At 35.3% G+C, this 25,980-nt stretch overlaps 1 protein-coding gene and 1 long non-coding RNA gene across 4 annotated transcripts; both read right to left on the bottom strand.

The window, feature by feature from the left end:
- Positions 1-3,547: 3,547 nt before the first annotated feature.
- On the bottom strand, positions 3,548-5,522 carry LOC114178978 (protein BASIC PENTACYSTEINE2-like). Of its 3 annotated transcripts, XM_028065149.1 has the most exons (3): positions 5,358-5,489; positions 4,957-5,176; positions 3,548-4,724 (listed from the first exon to the last, which is right to left on the bottom strand). In XM_028065149.1, exon 3 carries the CDS (start codon positions 4,717-4,719, stop codon positions 3,880-3,882), a length of 840 nt encoding a protein of 279 aa, XP_027920950.1. In that variant the 5' UTR covers positions 4,720-4,724; positions 4,957-5,176; positions 5,358-5,489; the 3' UTR covers positions 3,548-3,879. The 3 variants fall into 3 exon arrangements, with proteins under 3 accessions (XP_027920950.1, XP_027920947.1, XP_027920949.1); XM_028065146.1 differs by lacking the exon at positions 4,957-5,176 and having other exon boundaries at positions 5,358-5,522; XM_028065148.1 differs by lacking the exon at positions 5,358-5,489 and having other exon boundaries at positions 4,995-5,351.
- A 17,065-nt stretch (positions 5,523-22,587) lies between these two features.
- LOC114175614 lies at positions 22,588-25,107 on the bottom strand. Its single transcript, XR_003602866.1, has 3 exons — positions 24,809-25,107; positions 22,721-22,775; positions 22,588-22,630 (listed from the first exon to the last, which is right to left on the bottom strand). It is a non-coding gene; the product is annotated as an uncharacterized LOC114175614 (long non-coding RNA).
- Between the last annotated feature and the right edge of the window lie 873 nt (positions 25,108-25,980).

Here is a 25,980-nt window from a genome sequence, read left to right as displayed (position 1 = left end):
TGACGAGACTTTTGCTTATAAACGATGAAAATTATGAGTGGCAATGAGGATTAAGAACCAATTATCATTGAAGATTGTCGACAAAGAAATGATTGACCAAAATGAAAAGATGTAATAGAAGCATAATTACATTTGCTTGCTAAATGAAAGATTTTTAGACCTATAGTTCACACACCTGAAGGTGTAAAACCTATTGGGTATAAATGGATTTGTGAAACGATATATTCACTAGTATTACATACAATAACATTTCGATATTTGATTATCCTTGTTTCACAAAAAGGTCTGCATTTACATTTAATGAATGATATTACAACCTATTTCTCTTGAGAATGATATTTATATGAAAATTCTTGAAGGATTTAATTTTCCCAACAAGGCAAATTCTAAAGAGTATTATTCAATAAATTGAACTAGTCGCTTTATTGATTAAAGGAATCAGGATGTATGTGATATAACCGTCTTAATGAGTACTTCTTTAAAGAAGAGTATAGAAATGATCATATTTGTCCTTGTATTTATATGAAAATATAGTAAATGAATTTGCCATAATTATTGTGTATGTAGATGATATAAACATCGTTATAACTCCTAATAAGCTCACAAATGCAATTGATTGCTTAAAGAAAGAATCTAAGATGAAGGATCTTGGAAGGGAAATTTTTTATTTGAGATTAGGAATTGAGTATTTAAATAAAGCTATTTTTGTACATGAAGAGACTTATATAATGAAGGTGCTTAAAAGGTTCTAAATAGACAAGCTACACCCATTATGCATTCCAATGGTTGTGAGGTTGTTAGATGTTGATAAAGGCTATTCTAAACCCCAAGAAAATGATGAAACTTCTTTGTATCATATCTTAGTGTTATAGAAGAACCAATGTATTTTGCTAATTATAATCGACCTAATATTGCACTTGTTGTAAATTTCTTAAGCAAGATATAGTTTTCACCTACAAGAAGACATTGGATTAGATTATTTTATCCAAATGATTCAAAATCAGTCCTAATGGGTCATATAGATGCATGTTATTTATTAGATCCACACAATGTCATAATGGTTTATCACAAATAGGATATTTGTTCACATGTGGTAGCACAATAATTTTATGACGATCTCTGAAACAAACCATAACAACATCGTCAAATTATGCAAAATTTTAGCATTACATGAGGTAGTCATGAATGTGTTTTGTTAAGGTCTATAATTCAACATGTGCGACAAGCTTCTGGTCTATCCTCGAGAAGAATGGATGTGAAACAAACCACAACAACAACATCATCAAATCATGCAGAATTTTAGCATTACATGAGGTAAGTCATGAATGTGTTTTGTTAAGATTTATAATTCAACATGTGCAACAAACTTGTGGTCTATCCTCAAGAAGAATGTATTCAACAATCATATATGAAGATAATAGTTCGTTGTTCAATGGAAATGATGATATAGATATCCAAAAGATTTGTTCATGTAAAAATTGAACAAATCTATTTACCAAGTCTTTACCAAAGAAGAACTTTTGAACAACGAATTCATAAGATTGGACTTCACCATCCTAATGATGTAAGTTTATATCAGGGTAAGAAATAGAATATGTGAGATGAACAATATTGTATTAAAGAATACTTAATGATATACTATTTTTTCTTCACTAGGTTTTTAGGTTTTTATCCCAAAACTTTTTTTCTAATAAAGTTTTAATGAGACATATCTCTTACTAATAGACACCTAAATTAGAGTATTATAAATTAATGGTCGTCCATTAATTTGATTCCTATCAATAATAAAACATACATAAAAATTACTTTCCATTTTTGTTTCCTTTTTTAATTCTTTCTATTATTAACTTTATTTTATACCAGATACTAATGTGTTTTAATTATCGCCAAAAGCTTATTAACTTTTTAACGACATAAGAACTGGATTTAACAGGAAAGAAAAAGGATAACAGATATTTCATTTCTAAATTAAAATGTTTATAATTATAAAAAGTAACAAAAGATTAATAAATCAAATTTGTGTAAATATTTACTTAATTTTTATCCTCCCCTCATTTTTTTCAAATTCCAACTCATGTGGTCTTAAATAAGAAAACTTCCTCATAGGTTTTTCATATAAACATATTTAAAGTAGACCCAAAATAATATATACTCAAAGGGTATAAACTTTTCTCCGTAAACCATTATGTTGATGGGTGGAAGAACTCAAAAAACAAAATCCATGCTTAATAATTAAACGCAAGTTTTAAAGTTAGTTATGAAGTTTTGCATAAACAGCCAGTGAAACATATGCTTTATTTCTTTTTTTAATCATAATCATGAACTTTAAATAGGTTCACCTTTTTTTCTAATGAGACAAATGCTGCGCATCTTTTTTTTATTTCTGAAGAAGGCCCCTCCCTAGCATTATAATTTCCACTGGCATGGGTATTTATCCCATGTTTCATGTGACTTTTTCGAGCAAATGGACCTTAAGTAAAAGTAACCCTATATTACGTATTTATCTCTTTAAAGAAACCTTTTTATGATTGATGTAATATATAAGACAAAAAGCATACAAAACCAAAGAATAATTTATCAATAAAACAGAACCACAAAGGTTTGCTTATTTTAAATTCGCGGGTCGAATCACAAATCTCTTTTCGTGAAAATGGACCATCTCTTAAGGTAACACCGAACCGACGAACTAGTGTAAACGCTTTGAACGAATATAAATGTTTGAAGACATTAAACATTGAGAGAAAGTAAGGGTGCAAAATATAGAAGATCATTCAAATAAAAAAATTGTGAAATATTGGCATCGCTAACTATTGGCATCAGGTACTGACTATTTCTACATGAAAGTAACCTATTCGTATTAAGAAGCAAGGCAACCTATGTAGACCAATTTCTACATCAGGTAATAACTGACTAAATGCCACTACTAAAATAAGAGGCGAATAACACATTCTATTCAGAGTAAAAAGATCATCTCTAGTATCTAATCATGACTGTTGTCTTCATTTATTCCAATTCATTGTGACAGTACTCTGCATTTTGAGGCACAGGGAAAAGAAGTGATGGACTAGAGAAACCCAAGATAACACAGACATGATTATTTTCTTCCAAATGTGTTAAAGGCTTTGGAAGGGTGTGAAAGAACTGATGAAAAAATTTTAGATTCTCTACTTAAACACTGCTCAAAAAGATTCAGGGGAACATCCTTTTCATTCAATTAAGTCTCACTAAGCCTTCTAATTCAATGGACAATACCACAGATCTCTATCCTACGAGTCCAGGTCACATTCGTATCATATAGGGTGTGATTATAGGAGAGAAGTAGGTCTTACCCCCAATTGTGCAACCTCTAAAACCCTGAAGGACTCTCGAGAGGAATTGTCAGGTTAAACCATGGCCTACTAGAACTCAATTGAAAGATTATGCACACCTAATGCAGCACATTTCATATAGCATCCACAGATAGGATTGTTAATGAACCATACACAACTAAAAAAACTGAAGCACTAAATCAAACAAACAAGGGCAATGTGCAATTGACAAACCAATAAACCAAAGGAATAAGAGAAGTTAATTCAAAGCATTGTAAAATCTTGACAAATTTAAATAAAGGTGAATGAGAATTATCCAAAACTAGTCTACCTAGTTATAACTCATCTACATAAATGTTGATGCCATATAAGATGGTTGTCCCTTATCACATAAAAGCTGAAGAGGGAAAAAGAACAAAAGAACTGGAATATCCAAATTTTAGGTAGAAGTACCACAACAGAAAATTCTTGGATAACAAATAACTCAACATCTGTGTGAAAGACCACACAGGTGTATATACAGGTGAAACAGACCAACTGTCATGTGTCTCAGGTCCTCGGCAACGCCTATCTACCTGATGGTAACAAACTTGTTGGTGCCATGTCTAGCCCAATGAGTCTTCAGATCAATAGGGTTAGCAAAATTATAACCTTCAGCCGCAAGTTTCTCTAAAACCTTTTTAAACGCACCTTGGCTCATTTTCCTCCCAGCTATCCTAGCACCACGCCTTTTCATGCTCATTGGTAAAGGATATATCGACACATTTGTGGTGCAACAGGCCGATTGCCAACCTCCACAACCCCAACGATAGCACTGCTGAGGACTCCCGGTACACGAACAAACTGGAATGGGAAGACCAGAAATGTCCATATCAATTCCATTAATTACAAGCTCCATAGTCTTCTTCGGGGGCTTCACACGTTGAACTGGAACATTGCCATTATCCTTCGGCTTCCTAGGTTTCTTAGCTTTTGGGGTCGTCAGAGCACCCTTAGTCTGCCTTTTCTTCGACTGGCCACCTTCCTTTTTGACAACTAACTCTTCAATTCTATCCACTTTCTCATCTCTCGATGTATCAGGTGGTTGTATAATTTGCAAGTTCGGAGCTACTGATGTTTCAGGAAGAACAGCATAATTAGGATTTGTGGGCTGCTGCATACTGAAATACCTATCCCTTTGGCTTGTCCAATTATCTCTAACATAGTTCAACTGCATTGGTGCTTCGGAAACAACGCAGTCTCTAGGGTGAAAAGTTCCATTAGCACCCATTAACACAGCTGGATCACGAGCAGGCAGATATGGCTTTGTGTCTCGATCAGTCATACCAGGCATGAGCTGCAGACCAAGATGTCCCCCTCTGAAGGGTTCATAATAACCCCAATTGGGCATGTTCAACACATCATCATCCATGGCAACTACACACAACAGGAAACAAAAGGATCACAAAGTTTCAAAACATGCCTCATGCTTCTTCTATCAATGCCCGTCATTAGAATCTCAAACAAGGCAACATACAATGAACTAAAGCATAACCAAAAAATAAATAAAACTCCACTGCATGCAAATTAATTCAAAACTGAGAAAATAAAATACAGGCAACCCAAAATCCCAAACTCAACAAAAACAAAAACGTCCGAGACTACCAACCCCAAAATCAAATCAGGCCCAAACAAATCCAGATTTACCGCTTCCGCTTTAAAAAATCGGAACTTGCTCGATCTAATCGCCGCAAAATGAAAACCCCACGATCCGAACGCCATCATCGTTTCTACATTTTTCCATAAACCACAGAGAACACACAAAAAAGTGGAGCCCGGCTTGAAGATCCCCAATTCCCATTTTAGGGTTCCAAAATTTGGGAACAGATCTGGCTTGTAATAATGACGAAGACAAACAAATTCACACAACAAATGATTTATATTGAGGCAGAAGCTGAACGGTAGAAGGAGGACCCATATTCAAATTTTTAAGGAAAGAGAGGGAGAGAGAGAAAGCGGAAAGAAAGAGAGAAAGAGAGAGAAAGAGGAGATAGGAGAGAGAAAACTTACTTGGTGGGTGCAAACGGTCTTTAGGGTTTGCCCTTCCGGAGAGAGAAAGATGAGAGAGACAGAAATCTGAAAGAGAGAGAAAGAGAAAGGCGAAGAGAGAGGAGAGAGAAGAGAGTCGCAATAGGAATGGAGAGAGAGAAAGAGTGCTAAAAAATAGGGTATGTATGGGCATATATAATATACTTTGCCACGCCCCCTTCTAAATAAGAAAAATAAAATAAACATATATTAATATTAATAGAAATTTGAAAGTCCAAAATTCATTCATTTATACCTACCTATGTATATAACTTACTTTTGAGTTTTGGGAGGTGCGGTAAGCACGCATACAGAAAGAGGGTTTTAAAATTTGGGAGAAAGGTGATGTGGACAACATAAATTGGGAGAAAAAAATGTTGGGCTTTGTTTAGAAGTTGCCTTCTTCATGCCACATTGTCTCAATCCATTCAACGTGTATCTCTCTATCTCATGTCAATCTCAATCCCTTTTAGGGATGAATCATCATAGTTTTATTACAAGATAATCCATTTTTCCACACCTCATCAAAAAGCATACTATAGCATAAAAAGAAAGAAACCAAAACATGTTTGGTTTTAAGTTATATTTCACTAAATTCTCAGTTTTTTGTTCTCGTCTTTAATCATATGCACCAGAAAAATAAACTAGAAAAGTAAAGGAAAAAAAATAAAGTAGTGATTTTTTTTTTCTTTAATAGAATTTAGTTGAGGCATTTCCACAAACACATCTAAGGAAAATCAAATACAAAACAAAAACAGCAATCAACTATAGAAAATCAAAAGAAAGAAAAAGTCTCCGCAAAGGTATGACGCAAAAATGAACTATAACTCTAATCAATATCTAATTAAATAAACTAAATAGGAATCAAGATGAACAAGACAAGTTCAATAAGTTGTAATAGTCATCTTAAACCTTAACCAAAAGACTAATGTAAAAAAATCACAGTACTGAAAATTAAAACACACTTTTAGCAAAATTAAGATGAAAAAGAACAAGCAAATAAAATTAGTAGGACACAAAATGGGGAAGAATCCTAAACAAAACTTACATAGACAATTGAGAGGGAAAAAATAAATACACGAAAAGAAAAAGAAAAGGTGAACCAAAAATGGAAATGTAAGGGTTGTGAGGAAACAACATAGTCACAATCTAAAGAACAAATGGGAAATGTGTGTACTTAGAAAATATTATATTTCTTAACACTTTTTTTTTAAATATAACATTTTTTGTCAGTGATTCTCTTTATCTCCTATTTGAGAAGTTAATTAAATACTTATGTTGTTAAATATAATATTTTTTTTTATAAAATACGATTTGAATAAGACAGCTACACAAATCTTATTTTATAATTTCTTTTTGCAGTTTTGTTATGAATCATAGGTATCGTACATGGAAGAAAATCATGTTTAAATTTAATACGATCAATGTGAGAGATAAAACTTGTATATATAATCTTACATGCGAAAAGGATTAATACATATCATAAAAAAATATTAATTTTAAGTGACACAAGGATCGAAGAATAAAAATATGATTTTTTATTTTATTTTTTATATTCCACATACTTCTTAATGCTTTTAAAAATATGAAAATATTTAAAAATTTCTTAATTTTTGTCTAGACGTGAAAACTTAAAAATTTCATTAAAGGTTTTTAAAAGAAAAACCCTATAATATTTTAATAATAAAAGGTTTAAACTATAAATAGATTTTCTAATAATTAAAGTTCATTTTTATAAAATCATTACTCCTTAAATTTTTTCTCTATCCTCTCTCGATATTTTTGATCGCTACCTTCATCCTTTTGAAGATAAAAGATTGTATAATCATTCGTAGCAAATAGATATACACAATCACTCGATCAAATAATAGAACAAAGTAAGTTCTTTTTTTATATCCCTTTTGAGGTACTTTTACTCTAAGTTGCATGTGAGCTATAAGGCTATGCATGTGACTCAAAGGTGCACTTAGTGAATCTATGTTGCTCAATGATCTAGGTGATATGCTTAGATTACCAAGTGAGATCTTTGTTGTCAAGTTAGACTTTCCTATGTTAGATATAGCTTTAGAGAGCATCTTTGAGAGAAAAGGTTGTTTAACTAAGGTAAGGGACGTTAACTTTAATTTCTTGTGCTTTGATTGTGCTTTGGTTGGTTGGTTCACTGGTGATGTGATTTTAAATTGTTAGCTATTGTTTGGATTAAGTTGGTTTGGTGTGTGTAAAGCATTCATCTTGGTGATCTTTCTGCCTATTGTCTTGTTGTGGTAGCCTTTTTGCTCTTTATTCCTGTCTCCTGTCGTCTCCTCTTTTATCGTCCCTTCTATTGTCGTACTTGCGGTACCCAACCCCGTCATGCCTTCTCGTTCCTTCATCTTCTCTTTTGACAAAGCGCCTGAGATGCCCAACTTTGATAAACTCTTCCACTTTGTCTCTAAGGGCCTAACACTCATTTGTTTTGTGACCGTTATTATGATGATACTTGCAATACTTGTTCATGTATGCATCCGGGGAGCTCTAAAACTTTCTTGGGGATCAGATGAGGTCGGCTTGTAAAGAGCCTCTTGAGGGGTGTGTAGTTCATATATTGGACAGGTTTACGCTCTTGTGGCCATGCATTACCTTTAGGGGTTGTGGCTTCTCGACTTTTTTCTTCTTAACCAGACAATGTCGATCTTTGCCTGAGCTTTGTACTTCTTCATGTCTTCTAGTTGCAAGAAACCTAGTGACCCTCAACCCTAGGTCATTCATATTAACAGGGGGTACATGCATACCTCATTAGCGAATGGCCCAACCTACAAGTCATTAATCATATAGTGCAATGTGCTATTAGAGTTTGAATCTTTAACTTTGAGTACGGTCATTCTGAATCTATCTATGTAGGCTCTCAAATACTCTTCTTGTTCTTGTCTTATGTTAAGTAGGGAGAGTGAGGTGACATCATGCCATCGGCTCGTTTCGAAGTAAGTGGAAAAAGAAGAAGTTAACACATCAAAGTAGTCTTTGGAGAATGGTGGTAGGTTGGCAAACATATCTAGGGCAGGTCCTCCTAGATTAGAAGAAAATGCCTTACATAGGACGACATCATTGGTTGAGTAGATGTTGATCTAGTTGTATACACATATATGTACTTGTTAGGGTTAGTGGAGCTATCATAGCAAACTGTGGATGCTTTCCATTGTTTAGGAAGAGTGGTCTCGGTGATTCCATCAACGAAAGGGTGTCGATGACTTTTTTTGCTGACTAAGGAGTTATTGGTTACTCCTTTGGTCCTTTGGGTAGGATTATACTCGCTCTCTTCCTTCATCTCGTGGGCACTCATCCTTTGCCCTTCATGCACAGTGTCATTGACTTCCTTTCCTTTGAGCTGCCTGTCGACCTCGACTTTTCTCTTTAGCCTAGCATTCATCTCTTTCAAGGCTTCCATTTTCTCATCATTGCGTTTCTTATAGTCGGCAAACTCTTGTTGTATCTTTGCTTGGTCCTCAAATATAGTGCCAGATTAGTAAAGGGTTTCACCCATCTTGCTTCCACAACTCTGCTTATGGTGGATACTATAACATCCCGGTCAGATATTACTAATTTAACTAAAATAAAATAGAAATAAATATTAAACATCATTTATTATACTTCATTTTTCAAAAATGCAGGAAATTTTAAAACATTTATTAAATCAGAAATTATCCAATATCCATAATTTATAAAACCCAATACAATATCCAAACTCATAACTCAGTAAAACATTGTTTACAAAGTTCATAAAAACAATAATTATAACACCCAATAAAAGCTTTTCCCAGTTAACCCTCTCTTTGATGATATGCCTCACCCACACCTCTTGCAACATCATCTGCTCCCGTGTAATGAATTACACGATCATCGCCAAACACAAGCAGATAGGGTGAGCTAATAGTATATAAAAACACACACACACACACACACACACACACACATATATATATATATATATATATATATATATATATTCAAAATATATAAACATAGATCACCATAGGAATTCTATCCTTTGATTTCATATCACATGGCCACCACCATGTTACCCGCATTCTACGTCTTTAGATGATAACCTCAAGATACCATTTGCTGCCTCTACCTACAAGCCACAACTTGTAGAAGACGTGCGGGAAACCTGTTACAGACCACACTCTATAACGCTAGGTGGAGTTCCCAATACGAACATAGTCCGTAACGTCTCAAGACTACCAAACTCGCCAGCCAAATACTGAGGAGGGCAATCTATCTGGACCCATTCGTACAAGCCACAACTCATACACTCACATCGGCAACACTCGTTACCCCGAGCTACAACTCAAGAGTTCCTCGTGTTCATCCATCATCCCGAGCCACAACTCAAGAGATGTCATTTCGAGCCACAATTCAAGGAATGCCACGTGTTTACCCAATATCCCGAGCCACAACTCAAGGGATACCATTCTGAGCCACAACTCAAGGAATGCTATAGCAAAGTTCATCCTTAAGGTTTCACCCAAAGCCTCGTAGGCCACGCACATCCAAATCACCAAGCAATTACTTGGCCATGGACCTAGGATATATGATGCTTTCACGAACCTGCCCGCTCGTGGTTCTGCCTCTATGAACCTTCCCGCTCGTAGTCTAACTCTACGGACCTCCTTGCCCATAGTCCAACACACGTGATCCAACAACTACGAACCTCCCCGTTCACACCAGCCCTCAAGTGTGAGCATGAAACATGCGAACCTCCCCGCTCATATACTCAAACAAAAGCATCATAATATGAATCTCCTCGCTCATATTATCACGTGTTCACCACCAGCCATGAACCTACCCACTCATGACACAAACAAGCATCTCCTGGTCTGAGTCTCACATCATTAACACACAAAACGCAAACCAACAGAGCACAATGCTCTCTATGTTATCGCTTGGCATTGCCTAAGCGTTGCCAAGAAAAATCACAGCACAGATCGCCTGATGGGTACCTCTCACCGCCAGGCGCTAGTCAGATCTTGACCCACTATTTTTAAGGCTATCGCCTAGCGGGTCACTCCTCACCGCCAGGCACCACACGTTCTAGGGATATCTCTGATTGTCCTATCGCCTTGCAGCCTCCCATATGCCGCCAAGCGTTATATCAATAGTGAAACTTTACTGGTTTTAGCACCCAAACAGAGTAAGATCAATCCTACTCTTATAATTATGCATATCCACAGTCAAGAATATAGGATTTAAGAAATCAACATGACTCACATGCACAATCTCAATTTAGATTGCTTTAGCATACATGTACACAAGTATCACCCATTAAAACATATATTTTGCCAACCAGCACACATTTTCATGGAACCACTATAAGATAGCAAACACAACTCATGCTCCTTAAAACATTCATAGATAAGTCCAAACCATGTTATTTTCTACTTATCATTTTCCCAACCCTTTACATGTATACAATTCACATACACCACATAAGACATAATCAAAGCTATATACTTATTCTGCATGCCCCCGCAATTCCATTACATTTAAAGTATGATTATCATGTTCCCATACTTGCCTAAAACCCATCATGATAATGCAATACTCTACCATAGTGATATCATCAATAGTGGCCTTTTTCACACACTTATAACATTATACATTCGAGCTAACATATATAGATTCATATATTCAATATGGCTCAACAAGCACTTCCAAAAACATACTCATAAATCACACATCTATATACTCTTATATATATATATATATATATATATATATATATATATATATATATATATATATATATATATATATATATATATATATATATATATATATATATATATATATATATATACACATTCACCAATCAAGGTCATACTAGCACTTAAGCACACTTAATCATCCATTAATAATCACACTCTTAGGGAATTGAAACAACCAATCATGAGTGACGTATATCTCCAGCTGCAAATAGCCAATGCAAATCTCCACGTTCAAAGTGAAGAAAAACATGTTATGAATCGCTTGTCAAAATTTCACCTAAATCAGACAGATAACGAATCAGGAAACACATTTTTATAAAAACTGCGCAGACTAGAAAAATCTGTGACACCCAACTCCCAAATGTCAGGAACCTGGCGGTTGACGGTACAAAACCAGCGTTCGGTGATACCTACTTCGCGAAAACACGAAAACAAAAAAAATAACATTTTTCATGAACAGAACACTGACACACGTCGTCTGATGGTAGCTCTTCAGCGCTAGACGATTCTTAACAGAAACCCAGAAATCCAGTATAAGTCACATGTGTCGCCTGGCGGGTCTTCAATGCCGCCAGGCGGTTTCTGGAAAGTTCCCTCATTGCATTATCCCCTTAATGCTACGAAGTGAAGCAGACATAGAGACCAACCAAACCATAGGGTATCCATCCTGTGATCTTTCATCAACCCCGACTTGGTATCGATAGTCTCAGTCTTTCCCTGCCTGCCCTGATATGAGTTGAGAGTTTAAAAGGGAGTCTTATTCTACTCTAGGCTCACTCCATTAATTACTATAAAGGCTTCCACTACCCGCATTTATTAATTAATAATTTATTTAATTAATAAATTTCTCGGGTCTTATAGATACCATCTTTCAAATCTTCTAACTTTCATAGTTGTCTTTAGAAAATATTTTTCTGCCCCACGGTGGGCGCCAATTGTTCTTACAAGGTCAAAGTATATCCTGTAAAGTCTCCTAAACAAGCTTCAAGGGTGTCTCATCTTCTAGTCTCAAACGAAGGAGGGCATATGCCTTCAAAAGACATTTTGATGCCAAAGTTAGTCCGATATATATATGGGGTAAGATGTCAGAATAAAACATAATAATGTAATTCGTAAAATGTGTCTTTTATACTAGGTTTCATGGGTCTTACCTGGTTGGGATTTAGTTCAACTAGCCAAATTACCTACTAATGAGAATGACCTAATTAACCTTGGATTTACCTCATCTGAGGTGATTATACTGACTTGGCAAATCAGCATGATCAGAGTACATGTTATCTTACATTACTAGGTTACGCCATGTACATCAAGGATGGGGGTGGGTTCCTGGTCCTATTAGCCCCCTAGGTCATGTACTACCATCAATCCCCTATGTTGTGTACCTTGGGAGGGGAAGGGGGTACCATGTCTTTGTACAACACATCAGCCTCCCAATCTTAACATGTTTATATATTTAAGATTGTGAGGTACGATCATGTGCGTCTGGATGTTGACTTCTCGACTTGTGGTACCTGACTTATGCTGCTTTTTGCAAAAAAAAAAAATTATATTTCTTTGTACGTACAGCCCTATGGGTATAATATCCACAAGACAAATTTATTTGTAATCCCTAATATGAGGTCATAAGTAGATACACTGAAAGAACTTTAATTTAATTTATGTTCAAAATTCAAAACATATGCCATGCTTTCATTATGTCAAAGTCATGTTGAATGTGAACTCAATACCAATTATGAACTATATCGTATTAAGGTACATGAACCCAAAATTTAGTACACTGATTTAAAAATGTTGAGTATTTTAGGAGCCTATTACTTAATAATGGTACTTCTCTTTTTAAATAACGAAATTCTTCTATAACACCCCATTTAATTAATAACTTTAATTAAAAGAAATGTCACACGGGAAAGTATAATAAGTAAGGACCTGGAGTATAAGCGTTACATCTTACAGTTATCCCAAAAGGAACCAGGAATGAACTAGGGCGCACCACGATGCCAATAATAAAGTATAGTAAAGTATCAACAGTAATTCAAAATAAAGCCCAGAGGCAAGACAATACATGGGCCATAGCCCTAAAAGAAAAGCCCAATTAAATGGAATCCAGCCCAGGTAGGCTATGCAGCGGAGTCACTATTTCCCTATTGACAACGAGGATTTCTCGCATCTGCTCACATCAATAAATTGATGATCATCGCAAAAAGAGAAGACCACATACATAACAATCAAACAAGCAAAAGGGGTAAGCTATAGTAGAAAATGGTTTATCATACAATTACATACACTTTCATATTCCAAGATACACACGTCAACCACACATGTTATGACTTGCAAACAATACACTAAGACTCAAGACACGAATCATCCGGATACATATAATTAGTCAGATTCAGCGGATGCTTGCACTTGTGGTGGCCTTTACTGCCCTACCGAGCTGCTATACCGAGCTGATTGTTTCAGTGTTTCATCCCCCACACACAAGGTTAGCCCTTAAAGTGTTCCAGGCCTCCTGGTACTCTCACCACTTAAGTCAGTACACTCTATGTGAGACTAACTGACTCTTTAGAGTGTCAGGATGCAATCCTTACCTTGAATCCTTACTAAATTATATAAATAAGGCACCACCATGAACACCCACTAACAGGGGTCATGGAATTACATCCTGACCGAATGAGGCACCACCATAAGATCTCACCTAGAGATTCATGGAATTACATCCTAATCAATGAGGCACCACCACGAAACTATCGTGGAATTACGTCCTATGTAAGACCCGTGAAATTTAATTAATTAAATAAATAATTAATTAATAAATGCGGGTTGTGGAAGCCTTTATGGTATTTAATAATGGTTGATATGATGTGGACAAGTGTTAGCTCAAATGGTTGAGAGTACTTTAATTGTGTGAAAGGACTTAGGTTCGAGTCCTATGTATGCCAATTATGTGTTATTTAATTATTGTTTTAATATTATGAAAGTGCATGTTAAGTAAGAATATAGTAATTTAGTTATGTTAGTTTAGCAAGAAACATGAATCGGTTTGATGGTTTAGCATTGACTTAATAATTGCAAGGTTGGGGGTTCAAACCTTGGTGAGACCTAAAATAAGTTTTCTTTTTGCTAAACTTGATTTTTGGCAAAGAAGAGAGGAGGTAGAACACCAACAGCCACGTTAAGGCATTCAAAGGGGCTGAAAAACAATCCCATAATCGTCTTGAATGACACTTATCACAAGCAATTTCGTTTATGCCTTTAAACCATAATTAAGACCCAATTAAAAGGCTAATTGTGTGAGAGAGGAGGGTTTTGGAGTCTGCACAATTAGGGTATTGAGGGTTGTACGAATTCAGAGAGAAACAGTGAGTAGAGAGTGGGATTGAAGGGCTGGACAGCGGGAGAGCTTGAGGAGTTGTTGGAGTTCAAGGAAAGAAGACAAACGTGCCATTTTAAGCGAAGGAATTCTAGGTTAGGGGAGTTCGTATTACATGTTTATTTCTGTATTATATGAAGATGTATTCTGGGCCATACTTGAATTGGGGAAAACATCACTTTCTGCTTTCTTTCACGTATTCTGGATTTTTCCAAAAACCGCCTGGCGGCGCATGAACTGCCGCCAGGCGGCACATGCAAATCTAAATGTTTTCTGGGTTTTCTCCATGAACTGCCTGGCGGCAGAGGATGAACCGCCAGGCGGCACAAGCACTGTGACGCTGTTTCTTTGTTTTGATGTTCTTGATGTTTCCTGTGATGCGCCATGATAATTTATATGCACGAACATGAATATTATATGGTGAATGTCTGCAGATGATCATGATATATTGAAGTTGTGTATGTTGTGTGAATTTGGGGTTGTGGAATTCATGTTGGGATCGGGGACAACGATTGTTGAAGTGTTGTAATGAAAGGTGTATTGATTATCCAAAATTGACGATAATATGAGTACTGTATGAACACTGTATGGCATGTGCATATAGCAAAATGTTAGGACGAAGGTAAGTATCATAAAATTAGGATATTTGAGCATAGTGCAGTGTTGGAAATTCTGGGCAAAACCCAGATTGGCATGCACCGCCTGGCGGCGCATGAGCTGCCGCCAGGCGGCCTAACAGTGTAGCTTATTTTGGTTGGTTAATATGGGTTTTGTGGTGTTGGCTTTTCAATCAGAAATACATTATAAATGTATATGTATAAAATGGAAAAATTTATATGAATATGGTATGTTCGGAATTAAGGAAGATTAGAGATAACGAGGGTGGGAAAAGTGATATAATGAGATGGATGCCATAAAGGTTAAGCTGTAAGTGCTGAGATATATTCCAGAAAGTAGGATAATATAGTAAAAAAATGAAAAATGTGAACTAGAATGTGGTGATCGTGAAGAGATGGTACGAAGTAGAATTATGTTTATTAGGGGTAGCTATTATGGCACGTTATTTGTAGTAATGTCAGAATTATGTGTAACATTGGTATATGAATTGGTATGAGATAAATTAGTATTCAACTACTGAGGTATGTGACTTGAGTTCTGGAGTGTGTTACAACATGTTTAAATAGCACTTGTAAAAGAATGTAATCCTTGACATGAAAGTATTATTTATTGGCATTGACAAAGATGTGAGCATTTTGATCGAGTCATTTTAGCATAATTGGATAATTGTACATGTGCTGTGAGTTGTGGTATGTGTGATTTGAGGTCCCTTGGGACCTGTTTAATGTGCCAATAAATCAGTAACAAAGCACTATTGGTATGGCGCCTGGCGGCGTGAATGAGCCGCCAGGCGGACGGAAACAAATTAGTGGCAGTGGCCACTGTTGACGCTTGGCGCCTGGTGGTAGGGGTAGTTCCGCCAGGCGGTATGACATAGCAGAGGTCCTGAAGGTGAAGTGGCGCCTGGCGGCGCGGGCAGGTGCGTCAGGCGGTGGCGGCGAGTGGTGCCTGGCGGCGTGGTGGATGTTCATGATGCGATGCTTTGGCTGGGGACCCAGTTACGAGTGTAATCTTGTATTAGGGTAACACGTGACCACTCAAGGTTGTAGCCTAGTGGTTTAGGAAGTCCAGTGGAATGTGCGAGTTGTGGCTCGTACGGCAAGGTTCGGGTGATTGCCCTCTTCAGAGTGATTCTGATAGAGTTTTGGTAGTCTGGAACAGTTACAAACTTTATGTTTGTTTCGGGGAGCTCCACTTGGTGTCACGGTGAGATGCTGTGGCAAAGTTATTCCCACATGTGGACTATCAGGTGGTGGCCTGTAGTCGGAGGGGCGAGTAGACACTCGTGCAGCAAAGATCGATCATCGTTCTCACCTAAAGGGTATAGAAATGATAGACATCTAATGAAAGTATTGGAAGTGGAGAAGTAAAGAAAGAGGAAGAAGAATACTAACCCGGGGTTTAACTGTTTTGATGTTGTATTTCATATTTTATTGCTTGGTTTTATTTAAATGTGCTCACCCTATCTGTGTGTGTGTGGCGATGATCATGTAACTTGTTACATGGGAGCAGATGTTGATGCAGGTGAGCGGACAGGTGCATAGGGACGTAGTGGGGATCTCTTGGGAAATTTCCTCACTAGTTTATTGTATTTGGACCATGGTGTTATTGTAATAATTTTATAGATCATTTCAATTGTAATACAGTCTTAATGCGAAACATTTTATCTATTTTTGGCGCGTTGAACGTAAAGTTTTAAATATTTCCCGCGTTTTGCGAAATTGATGATTAATAAATAAGGTTGTTTTATTGAGTTTTATTTTTATTTTATTTTAATAAGTAATTTTCGGCTAGGATGTTACATCCTAACCATACCAACAACATGTTTCATTAAGCAATATAACATTCATGCTCACACCAATTCCATGTTACTTTTATAACCAACCATTCCATACTCATTACATTCCAAGATCATGCCATACTCATCATCCACAACCCATAAACCACTTTACTCATGCATGTTCACTCATCTCATGCTTTAACAAGTTTATTTATTCCAAACATATGGTAAACAACCAAGAACAGAGAAACAAACAGAGCCAGCATGCCTTTCGCCCAGCTTCTCGCATAGGCAGAAAGGTCTCGCTCAGGCGAGCTCCCTTCGCCTAGGTGAAAGCTCGAAAAAGGAACAGTGGTGCCGTCGCGTTCTCTCGCTTAGGCAAGACCTCCTCGCCTGAGCAAGATGACTTCTCGCTTAAGATTGGAGCTCGTCGCCTGCGATAACTTGCACAACCCTTGGGAGGGTTTTCTGATACTCTCGCTCAGGTGAGACCCACTCGCTTGGGCGAGATTATCAAATCTGCTCCACTGTTCATGCATGCCAGCATAGAAATCCACCCATAATAACGCACAGTACATGTTCATATCATTTTAAACATCACACAATCACCAAGAGCACTAAACAACACTGAAATAAAACAATATATATATTAAAGTGTGAAACTCTAGCTTCCCTTACCTAGAAATAGCTAGCAAAATACTTTGACGCTAAACAGTGAGCACAACAGCTCTAGGGATGGACTAAGAAGTTGGAAAAATAGAGGAACAGATTTAAGACAAGCTCACTACAGTAAACCCTAACTGAAAACACAAAAATATAGCTAGAGGGAAGGGGATACGGGTTGGAGATCAACTTATGTGACATAGGACGGAGTTGAGCTAGCTTGAAGATGGAGGAGATTCAAACCCTAGCAGAGCTTCTATTGAGGGGAAAAAAGGAGAGAGTAAGGTACTATTTTTTGCAAGAATGGCAGGAGTGAGAAGTGTTTGGCTGCCTTAGGTAGACTTGTCAAATTGGCCCATTTCTCATGGTTTGGCCCTGACCCACATGGGCTGGGGTTAGAAAAGCCCACAGGGCCCAAAAGCCCCTCATTGGAAAAGCCCACAAGATCAAAAAGCCCACAAAGTCCTATGGTATAGGGCCAGCCCATGGGCCTTTTTTTAGAAAAAAATATTCATTCTGAATACAAGAAAAAATGGAAATAACTAAATAAAAAACACAACAAAACAACATATGCATCTTCACTGTTTTTTAGTCTTGTTCCAATTCACCAAAAGTTAACATTTGCAGAGGAAAACAACATACACATAACAAAAATCAACATTTCAAGTGAAGAAATAAACAAAAAATCATCCTTTCCTCCCCATTCCATGTGACATAGGGTAGATCCCTCCTCCCTGATAAAAAAAGTGCAAAAAAATGTTAATAATCTATTGCACCGTAAACAACATTAGTCAATACAAAATTAAATTCCAACTCTTCTACATAACTTCACAGGAAAAAATAGCTTAAAACAACACATCCACTACTTCCAATTTAGCTTCACTTTTTTTTTTTATACTTGTCCAGAAGTTCAATTGTGATAATCTAAAAAATAGTGCAGTTTTATGTCAACATTAGACACATTTCACACAATATGAATAAGTTTATCTCAAAGAATTAAACACCATGGATTTAAAAAGTAAAAGGTAATTGATATTCAAAGAATTTGTCTTTTTAAGACAATTAAATTCTGAAAGTGATTTCTCAACTTCAATCTTAATATGTTTGGGAAGATCCTCAACATTTCCTTTACATTAATCTATTTTACAAATGAAATGTTTGACTTAAAGAATTAAACACCAAATATATTGTGATAATGGACAAAGCATATAAGAGAACCTGAAGAAGTGTCATTGTTGGTGACTTTCAACATCTTCAAGAAGTTTAGACTCATCAATGATTCCCTCATGGCCAAAATTATCTTCAATAACTTCATTTATCACATAACCAATTGATACAATCAAATCACTAGTCTAGAGTTAATTATTTAATGTAAAATGACTTTAAAACTAACAACATATAAACTTACCACTAGGATTTTCAGAAAATCCATGTAACCAATTTTGAGTACAAATCAACATTTGCACATGATCAGGAAGAATGGAGCTTCTATATTTAGAGAGTACACGCCTACCTTTACTAAAAGCTGACTCTGATGCAACTATAGTAATGGGAATACTAAGCACATCTTGAGCCATTATAGACAATATGGGAAATTTTTTCTCACTAGTTTTCCAATATTTGAGTACATCAAAATCTTCTCTGTCTTCATCATCATCTATTGTTGGTTCATCTAAATAAGCATCTATCTCGTTCTTGCCAACGATAGATTTTGATTCATTTTGATACATTTTAAAATCCTACAATGCATTACATATTAATTATCAAAATGAAACAAGAAAAAATTGAAAACAATGAACACTAGGTATAAAATGCTTACAGAAATAATCCTCGATCTCTTCAACTTTCTCCCTTCAATATTAGATTGAGACATTGAGATGGATTCAGTAGGTGATTGGGAAAGAGAAACACTAGGAATAGACAAGTTTTTTACATATTCTTTAAACAACCTCTTGAACTTCTCTAACGCTTTCTTTGTTTTCTCTCCATAGGTCAAAGGATCCAATTTTTTATAACAATACGTTATAAAATCAACCTTTAGTCGTGAGTCAAGAATAGCTCCAAAAGCTAACCTAATATTATACCCCTTCCAATACTTTTGAAACTTGTCTTTCATATTCAAAGTCATTTTCCTTAAGGTGACATCTTCGTTCAACAAATTCTCTTCAATGATAAGCTGAATTTTCCAAATTTGCATAAAATACAAGTTTGAAGTGGGATAAAATGAACCAGACATCATTTGTGATCTCATAAAATGGTTATAAGAATTGACACATTTTCTCTCCCCTATTCCATTCCTCAAAAGATGGACAATTTTTATAATTCCTATCAACCACTTTGAGAATTTCAAAAGGCTTTTTGTATTTGATTGCACTTTCAAGCATCAAATAAGTTGAATTCCATCTTGTAGTTACATCTAATCTCAAACCAATGCTTATATTTATGCCAGCATCGCTAACACATTCTTTGAATTTGAGAGTTCTTCCACTTGATGATTTAACATACTTAACACTCTTTCTAATACTATGAAGTGCTTTGTCAGATACCTTTAAACCATCTTGAACTATCAAATTAAGGATGTGAGCACAACATCGTACATGGAAAAACTCACCGTTACATAATAAATTTCTATGAACACAAAGATGGCTTTTCAAAATGTCTTGCAAGATATTATTTGCAGAAGCATTGTCCAAGGTAATTGAGAAAATTTTCTTTTCAATACCCCATTGCTTTAGGCAATCAAACACAACACTTTCTAGTTCAACACCAGTGTGTGGTGGTTTCATTCGACAAAAATTAAGAATCTTACTTGTCAATTTTCAGTTTTCATCGACAAAGTGTGCAGTTAGGCAAATATAGCCCTCAGAAGTAACTACTGTCCAAACATCAGAAGTTAAACAAATTCTATTAGGAATCCTATATATGCTTTGCTTAACTTTATCCATCTCTTCCATGTATTCCTTTTCCACATCTAAAACAATAGTTTTCCTATATTTCATGTCAACATTAGGATTAATGTATTTTATTCACTCTCTAATTCCTTCATATTCAACAAAATTATAAGGAAGACTATGTTTGATTATGGCTCTTGCAATTAACTTACAATGAATCTTTTGATTGATTCTTCGTGTCCCAAACTTTCCTTCTTGATAAAGATTCATATCCATATCTGTGTTTGGAATACTTCTACACACGTTGACATGCCGACTTAGATGCGAAGTCCCATAATATTTTTTAGTAATAGGATTTTTCCAACTTTATAGTTATTGCCACAATACTTACAAGCAGCCTTTTCAATGCCATCCTTGTCTTTTCCTACTTTTGTGAAAAAATTCCAAACATTTGAGACTTCCTTTTTATTTGTGGTTGCACTTTCAGATGGACCAGGAGTTTCAGATGCAAGATCATCAACCAAAACTAAAGGGTTACTCTTAGGGTGGTCCATATTTAAAACTCTCTTCAACCCACTATCTAAAACTCAAATAAAAATGTAACAGGTAGGCAAGCATCTGAAAGAATAAAAAAATTATCATTATCTTATGTATCCATTAAGCCAACCCAGGAAAGAAGGGATAAATAAATAAATCTACAAAACTAATGTGCATGAATCAAAACAAAATAATTTATTGCTAAGAAAATTAGCCATGTACAATAAAATATAACGACTAAGAAAGGTGAATGGGATAATATTATTAATATGTGACTTTGATTCAAACAGTTATAAATAGCATAGATGTTAGTTTTGAAATGGTTGAAAAGCCAAGAAGGGGGGGTTGAATTGGCTAGTTAAAACTTTAGGCTATTTTTGCAAGCTAAAATCCTCCTTTAATTGAATCAAATAGATCACCAAGTTAGGATGCAAACAGTACTGAACTATACACTTTCAATCGATCAAAAACAGAGTTAACAGATTGATTTTACTAAACAGATTATGTTCTAGTATAATCAATCGATTGAAATTGAAAAACAGTCGACTGAAATACTGGGAAAAATGCAGAAATATGAATTTGAATTTTAAACCAGAAACAATGCTCAAGAATGATCAAGATCAGTTCCAAATGATTATACAAACATGCTCAATGCTTCAGATGCTATGAAAACATGCAAGAACATGAAAAAGATGATTAAAGCACAAGTTCTTGAAACTTTAAAATGAAAATGCAAGAGAGAAAGGTTAGAGAAGAGAGGACACCACAAATTTTTATACTGGTTTACTCAAACTTGAGCTACATCCAGTTTGTCAAGGCAACTTGAGCTTGACTTTGCACTATTTCAAAAGTTTTACAAAGAATCCACCCTTACACTTCCAAAATATGCAAAAACACCACAAAAGACTCTTGAATCACACAAGAATCACACCAGCACAGCAAGAACTCTCTTGCAGACCTGGAAAACCACCAGGCACACACACAAAGCTTGAGAAAGATCAAACCTTAGTGGTAGCACAGCCTTGCCTACCACAAACCACTTTCTCCAAGCTTCAAACTAAGCCAAAAGCTTCAAGAATTGATCCAAGATCAATCTTCAACAGTTGCAACACCTATGATCACGAAGGAGAGAGTTTCCACACGTTTCCAGAACCAATTCGTGCTCTAAAAATGATCAACCTACCTCTCTTTAGAAAATCACAGCTTTTATAGTCAAACTGTTACGAAATTCAACAGGTTGATTTTCAAATCAATCGGTTGATTTCACTTAACTTAAGTGAAATCAGTCGATTAAAAACTAAATCAACTGATTGAATTTGTTGCAGTTTAAGACTACTACAACCAACCTTTTAACCTGTTAAAAAGCAATTCAACAGATTAAAAGAGACATTTTAACCTGTTGAAAAACCATTCAACAGATTAAAAAACACACCAAAGACCAAACTACATCTAATTAATGCTTTAAGGTCTACAACATGAATTACAAACTACAAGCACACTTTCTTAATGATGTAAGTACATGGAGAGCACACATTCCAGCCTTGATCACCATGGATATCATCAAATCTCCTTTCCTTCATCAATGTAGACTTCATTCCAATGTTTATGGCTTCAAGATAGTTCAAAAGAGCTTCATTCAATCTTCATCAAATCTTCAAGAAGCAAACCACCTTGGCTTCTCATGTCAACAATAGAAACATTACATGAGAAAAAACATTCAGTTAGAGTTCACAGGTACTAACCTTCGTTTCTAGATGTGGTCCAGGTAGTAGCTTCAAAATTTCTTGAACATGATGCCTAAAAAAGATCAATAACATTCATTAATGTTTTAATTGATCATCCAAACCGAATGACATGCTGGACCAGTCGAATTCTGAGTGGTGCATATCCAGAGAACACTATGTTGCAAATCAAATACACATTTTGCAAATCAAGATAAGATATCAACATAAGAAAAGAAAATATTTTCAATGCAAAGACACGATTAAATAACTTTTTCTTGTGTTTGGATTACGAGAAAAGAAAAGCAATGTTTAATTCTTCTAGTTTCTTAACTTATAGGGTACTAGCCATAGAAATCATGTAAAATCACCCATCAGGGGCATTATAAAATCACCAATTTCAACTATTGAGAAAACGAAGAGGATAAAATCTCTAACTGGGATTCAAGCACCACTGCCAAGCAAGTCACGTAGATCTTCACTTGGAGGAAAGCCAGTAGCAGCATGTAAGTTAAACCTATAGAATTGCTATTTTACATTGATGTTGTTATTCAAAATACAATAGTTTTGTGTCATATCTGATGGGGAGAGTTAATGATTTCCATATCCAGTTTAGTGCAGCTGTTATCATCAATGAAAGATGGGGACTTTATTAATTTACAGTGTTTCACAAGGGAAATTATTAGACATGCTCCATACTTAGAAATTACTTCAACAAGCTAACATCAGTTTTATTTAGAATCCCAAACTCATCTCAGAGGTAGGCTAACAGTAAAAGAAAAAAACAAATGGGTGTGGGAAAAAAAGTAGAAAAATAAATGTATCTTCAAAACTTAATAAACAAAAGTCACACATACATGCACAAACACAGGTGTCCACTCTTTCTCCTTACACAAACTTTTCTTTCACTTTAATAAGGAATTTTAGCTAAATATTTTTCAGGGGTCTCACCCCTGATTATGTGAACAACATGGAATGTAGCCAGTTGCATTAACTTTGTCAGATAATTCATTTACTTTTGGAGTGAATGGGATAGAATTGGCAATTCCCATGTTTTGTATTTGAAATTGCTATGAATGCAGGCATAGAATGCAATTATACGTTAACTTCTAGGTCCCAGTAAGAAAGTATCTGTTCTAAAATTTTAACTTCTGTAATTGAAGTCCTAAAATGTCCCAACACATACTCTTGTTTACCAGCATGGACTAACATCAAAGTCCATAAATATGATATGAACTAAAGCAGGAATGGTATGAGTAAAATCAGTGAGTTTAATTCTCAGTTGATGTATTTTTTACATATTTGAAAAGTTGAAAAGAGTGTAGAACAAGTAATACCTACAACCTTTGAGTTTTGGTTTGATGATCAAGTTAACAACAGTGTAAAAAATATCACTAAGTATTTATCTCTTTGTCTTTTTCCAAAACAAGTTTAGTTGAAAGCACCAAAACTGTTCATATTTGAAAAAGAATATTAATTCATACAGTAAAATTGATGGTTGTCAAATTAGCAAGTGAACTCATAATAGTGTATCAGACTCATAATAGGAACCAGGCACTGAAATTATCTTTAAGGGTGGTTCACAATGTACTCTAGGAAGATTCTCAAGCTTTGACTATACCATAGACTTGGATGCTAGTCAATCAGAGACTACACATTCAAAATTAGCAATCGTTAATTAGACCAACTATTTAAGCATTAAATAGTCTAGCTTTCTCTAAATTGTTTAGCATTGCTACGTGCTCAAATCCATAACTATGAAGTAATTCTCTCCTATGAATTGGAAGTTACAAATATACATTAAAACTAAGTACTTCAAAAATCTGTTGGTATATTGTACAAAAAGCAAATGAGGATAACATTATAGGTTAGTCACTTTCATCTCACCCTGTTTAATACCAACTCCTTTCGAGAATGAATATAACACAGGGCCTCATCCTCATCTTCTTTTTAATTAAAAGAGGAAAAATAAACTGTAGCCCCATTTCTCCCATCTTTCCATAACAACCCCATTAATTGATTTTTCTAATCAAAGTATATATAACTTTCCCAATCATTTTTAGAAGTTCTAAAAATTATTGAAACAAGATGGAGTAGAATTTGACGAACCCGTATAGTCAAGAATCAGAGGAGAATTTGAACTCTCTAGAAGAACCTCGAAGATGATGGAGAAAAGAAGAAAGAGGAATCCACAACACTCGAAGATGATGGAGGATAGTGAGCCCTTCGCACCGTCGTGAAAGAGAGTGAAAGAGAGAAAATGACGAAACTTACAAGAACGAGTTCACACCATCGTGAAAGAGAGTGAAAGAGAGAAAATGACGAAACTTACAGGAATGAATGAGTAATGATTCGAGAAGAAGTGAGTTTTGTTGGAAAGAAGCGGAAGAGAAAATGAATTAATTTAGTCTTAGGGTCGGCCACACCGTAACCCTGTCCCAACCCACTTTATATGGGGTTCAAGGGGGTGGGGCTTTAAAAAAACCCCTGTTGAGTGGGCTAAAAATATAAGGTTTATTTTTAAAGGGGGTTAAGGTCAGCCCGTGGGTGAAAGGCTTAAATGACACATGTAGCCTTAGGGGTCTTGGACACTCTATGAGTCAGCCCTTAGGCCCATTAGATTCTGGGGCAGTCATTAAATATTAGTGCTGAAATAAAAGGGCCTTACATCTTTAATTAGATATTAAAAAAAATCTTAACCTCTATTTTATTTTAATTTATAATTTTTAAGTTTCAATATTTTAAATCGTTATCATTAACTAAAACTAATCGTGTACTATAATATAAATATGTTACCACAAATTTAAAATATAATTAGACATTCCATAACATTAAAAAATGCTTAATATCTTTTTCGAGTAATTATTGTTTAATGTTTTTCTATTTAATATGGTCTCAATATTTATTAATACGTGTCAATATGGTTTTTATGTTAAATTAATATTGGGTCAAAATACATATTTATTCTCTAATTTTTTTCAATTTTGACAATTCTAGTTTTTTATTTTCAATAAAATTTCAATTGTGGTTAATTTTATTAAATTTAGTACTTTTTCTTATGCAGTTTAAATAATTAACAGATAGTGAATAGTGTACACAACTTGTTAGGTTGTGGTTTTTTTAAATCTTATTTTAATTTTTAATTTTTCTTAATTCAAAAACAATGTGCACATGTCAAGCCAACATCATGTCACGTGGCAACAGTAGTGCCATGTGTCAAGGTCAATGACATGTGTCAATGTCATATGTTAGTGTCAATACCACGTGTTAGTGTTAGTGTC

The sequence above is a fragment of the Vigna unguiculata genome, chromosome 3 (genome assembly GCF_004118075.2).
Source record: "Vigna unguiculata cultivar IT97K-499-35 chromosome 3, ASM411807v1, whole genome shotgun sequence".
NCBI classification, from domain to species: Eukaryota; Viridiplantae; Streptophyta; class Magnoliopsida; order Fabales; family Fabaceae; genus Vigna; species Vigna unguiculata.
The sequence above is the reverse complement of the archived record's forward strand: the minus strand, read 5'-3'. Positions and strand labels throughout refer to the sequence as shown.

Bases quoted from the DNA above. Each gene is read 5' to 3' on its own strand.
- LOC114178978 (XM_028065146.1), bottom strand. From the start codon at position 4,719: ATGGATGATGATGTGTTGAACATGCCCAATTGGGGTTATTATGAACCC.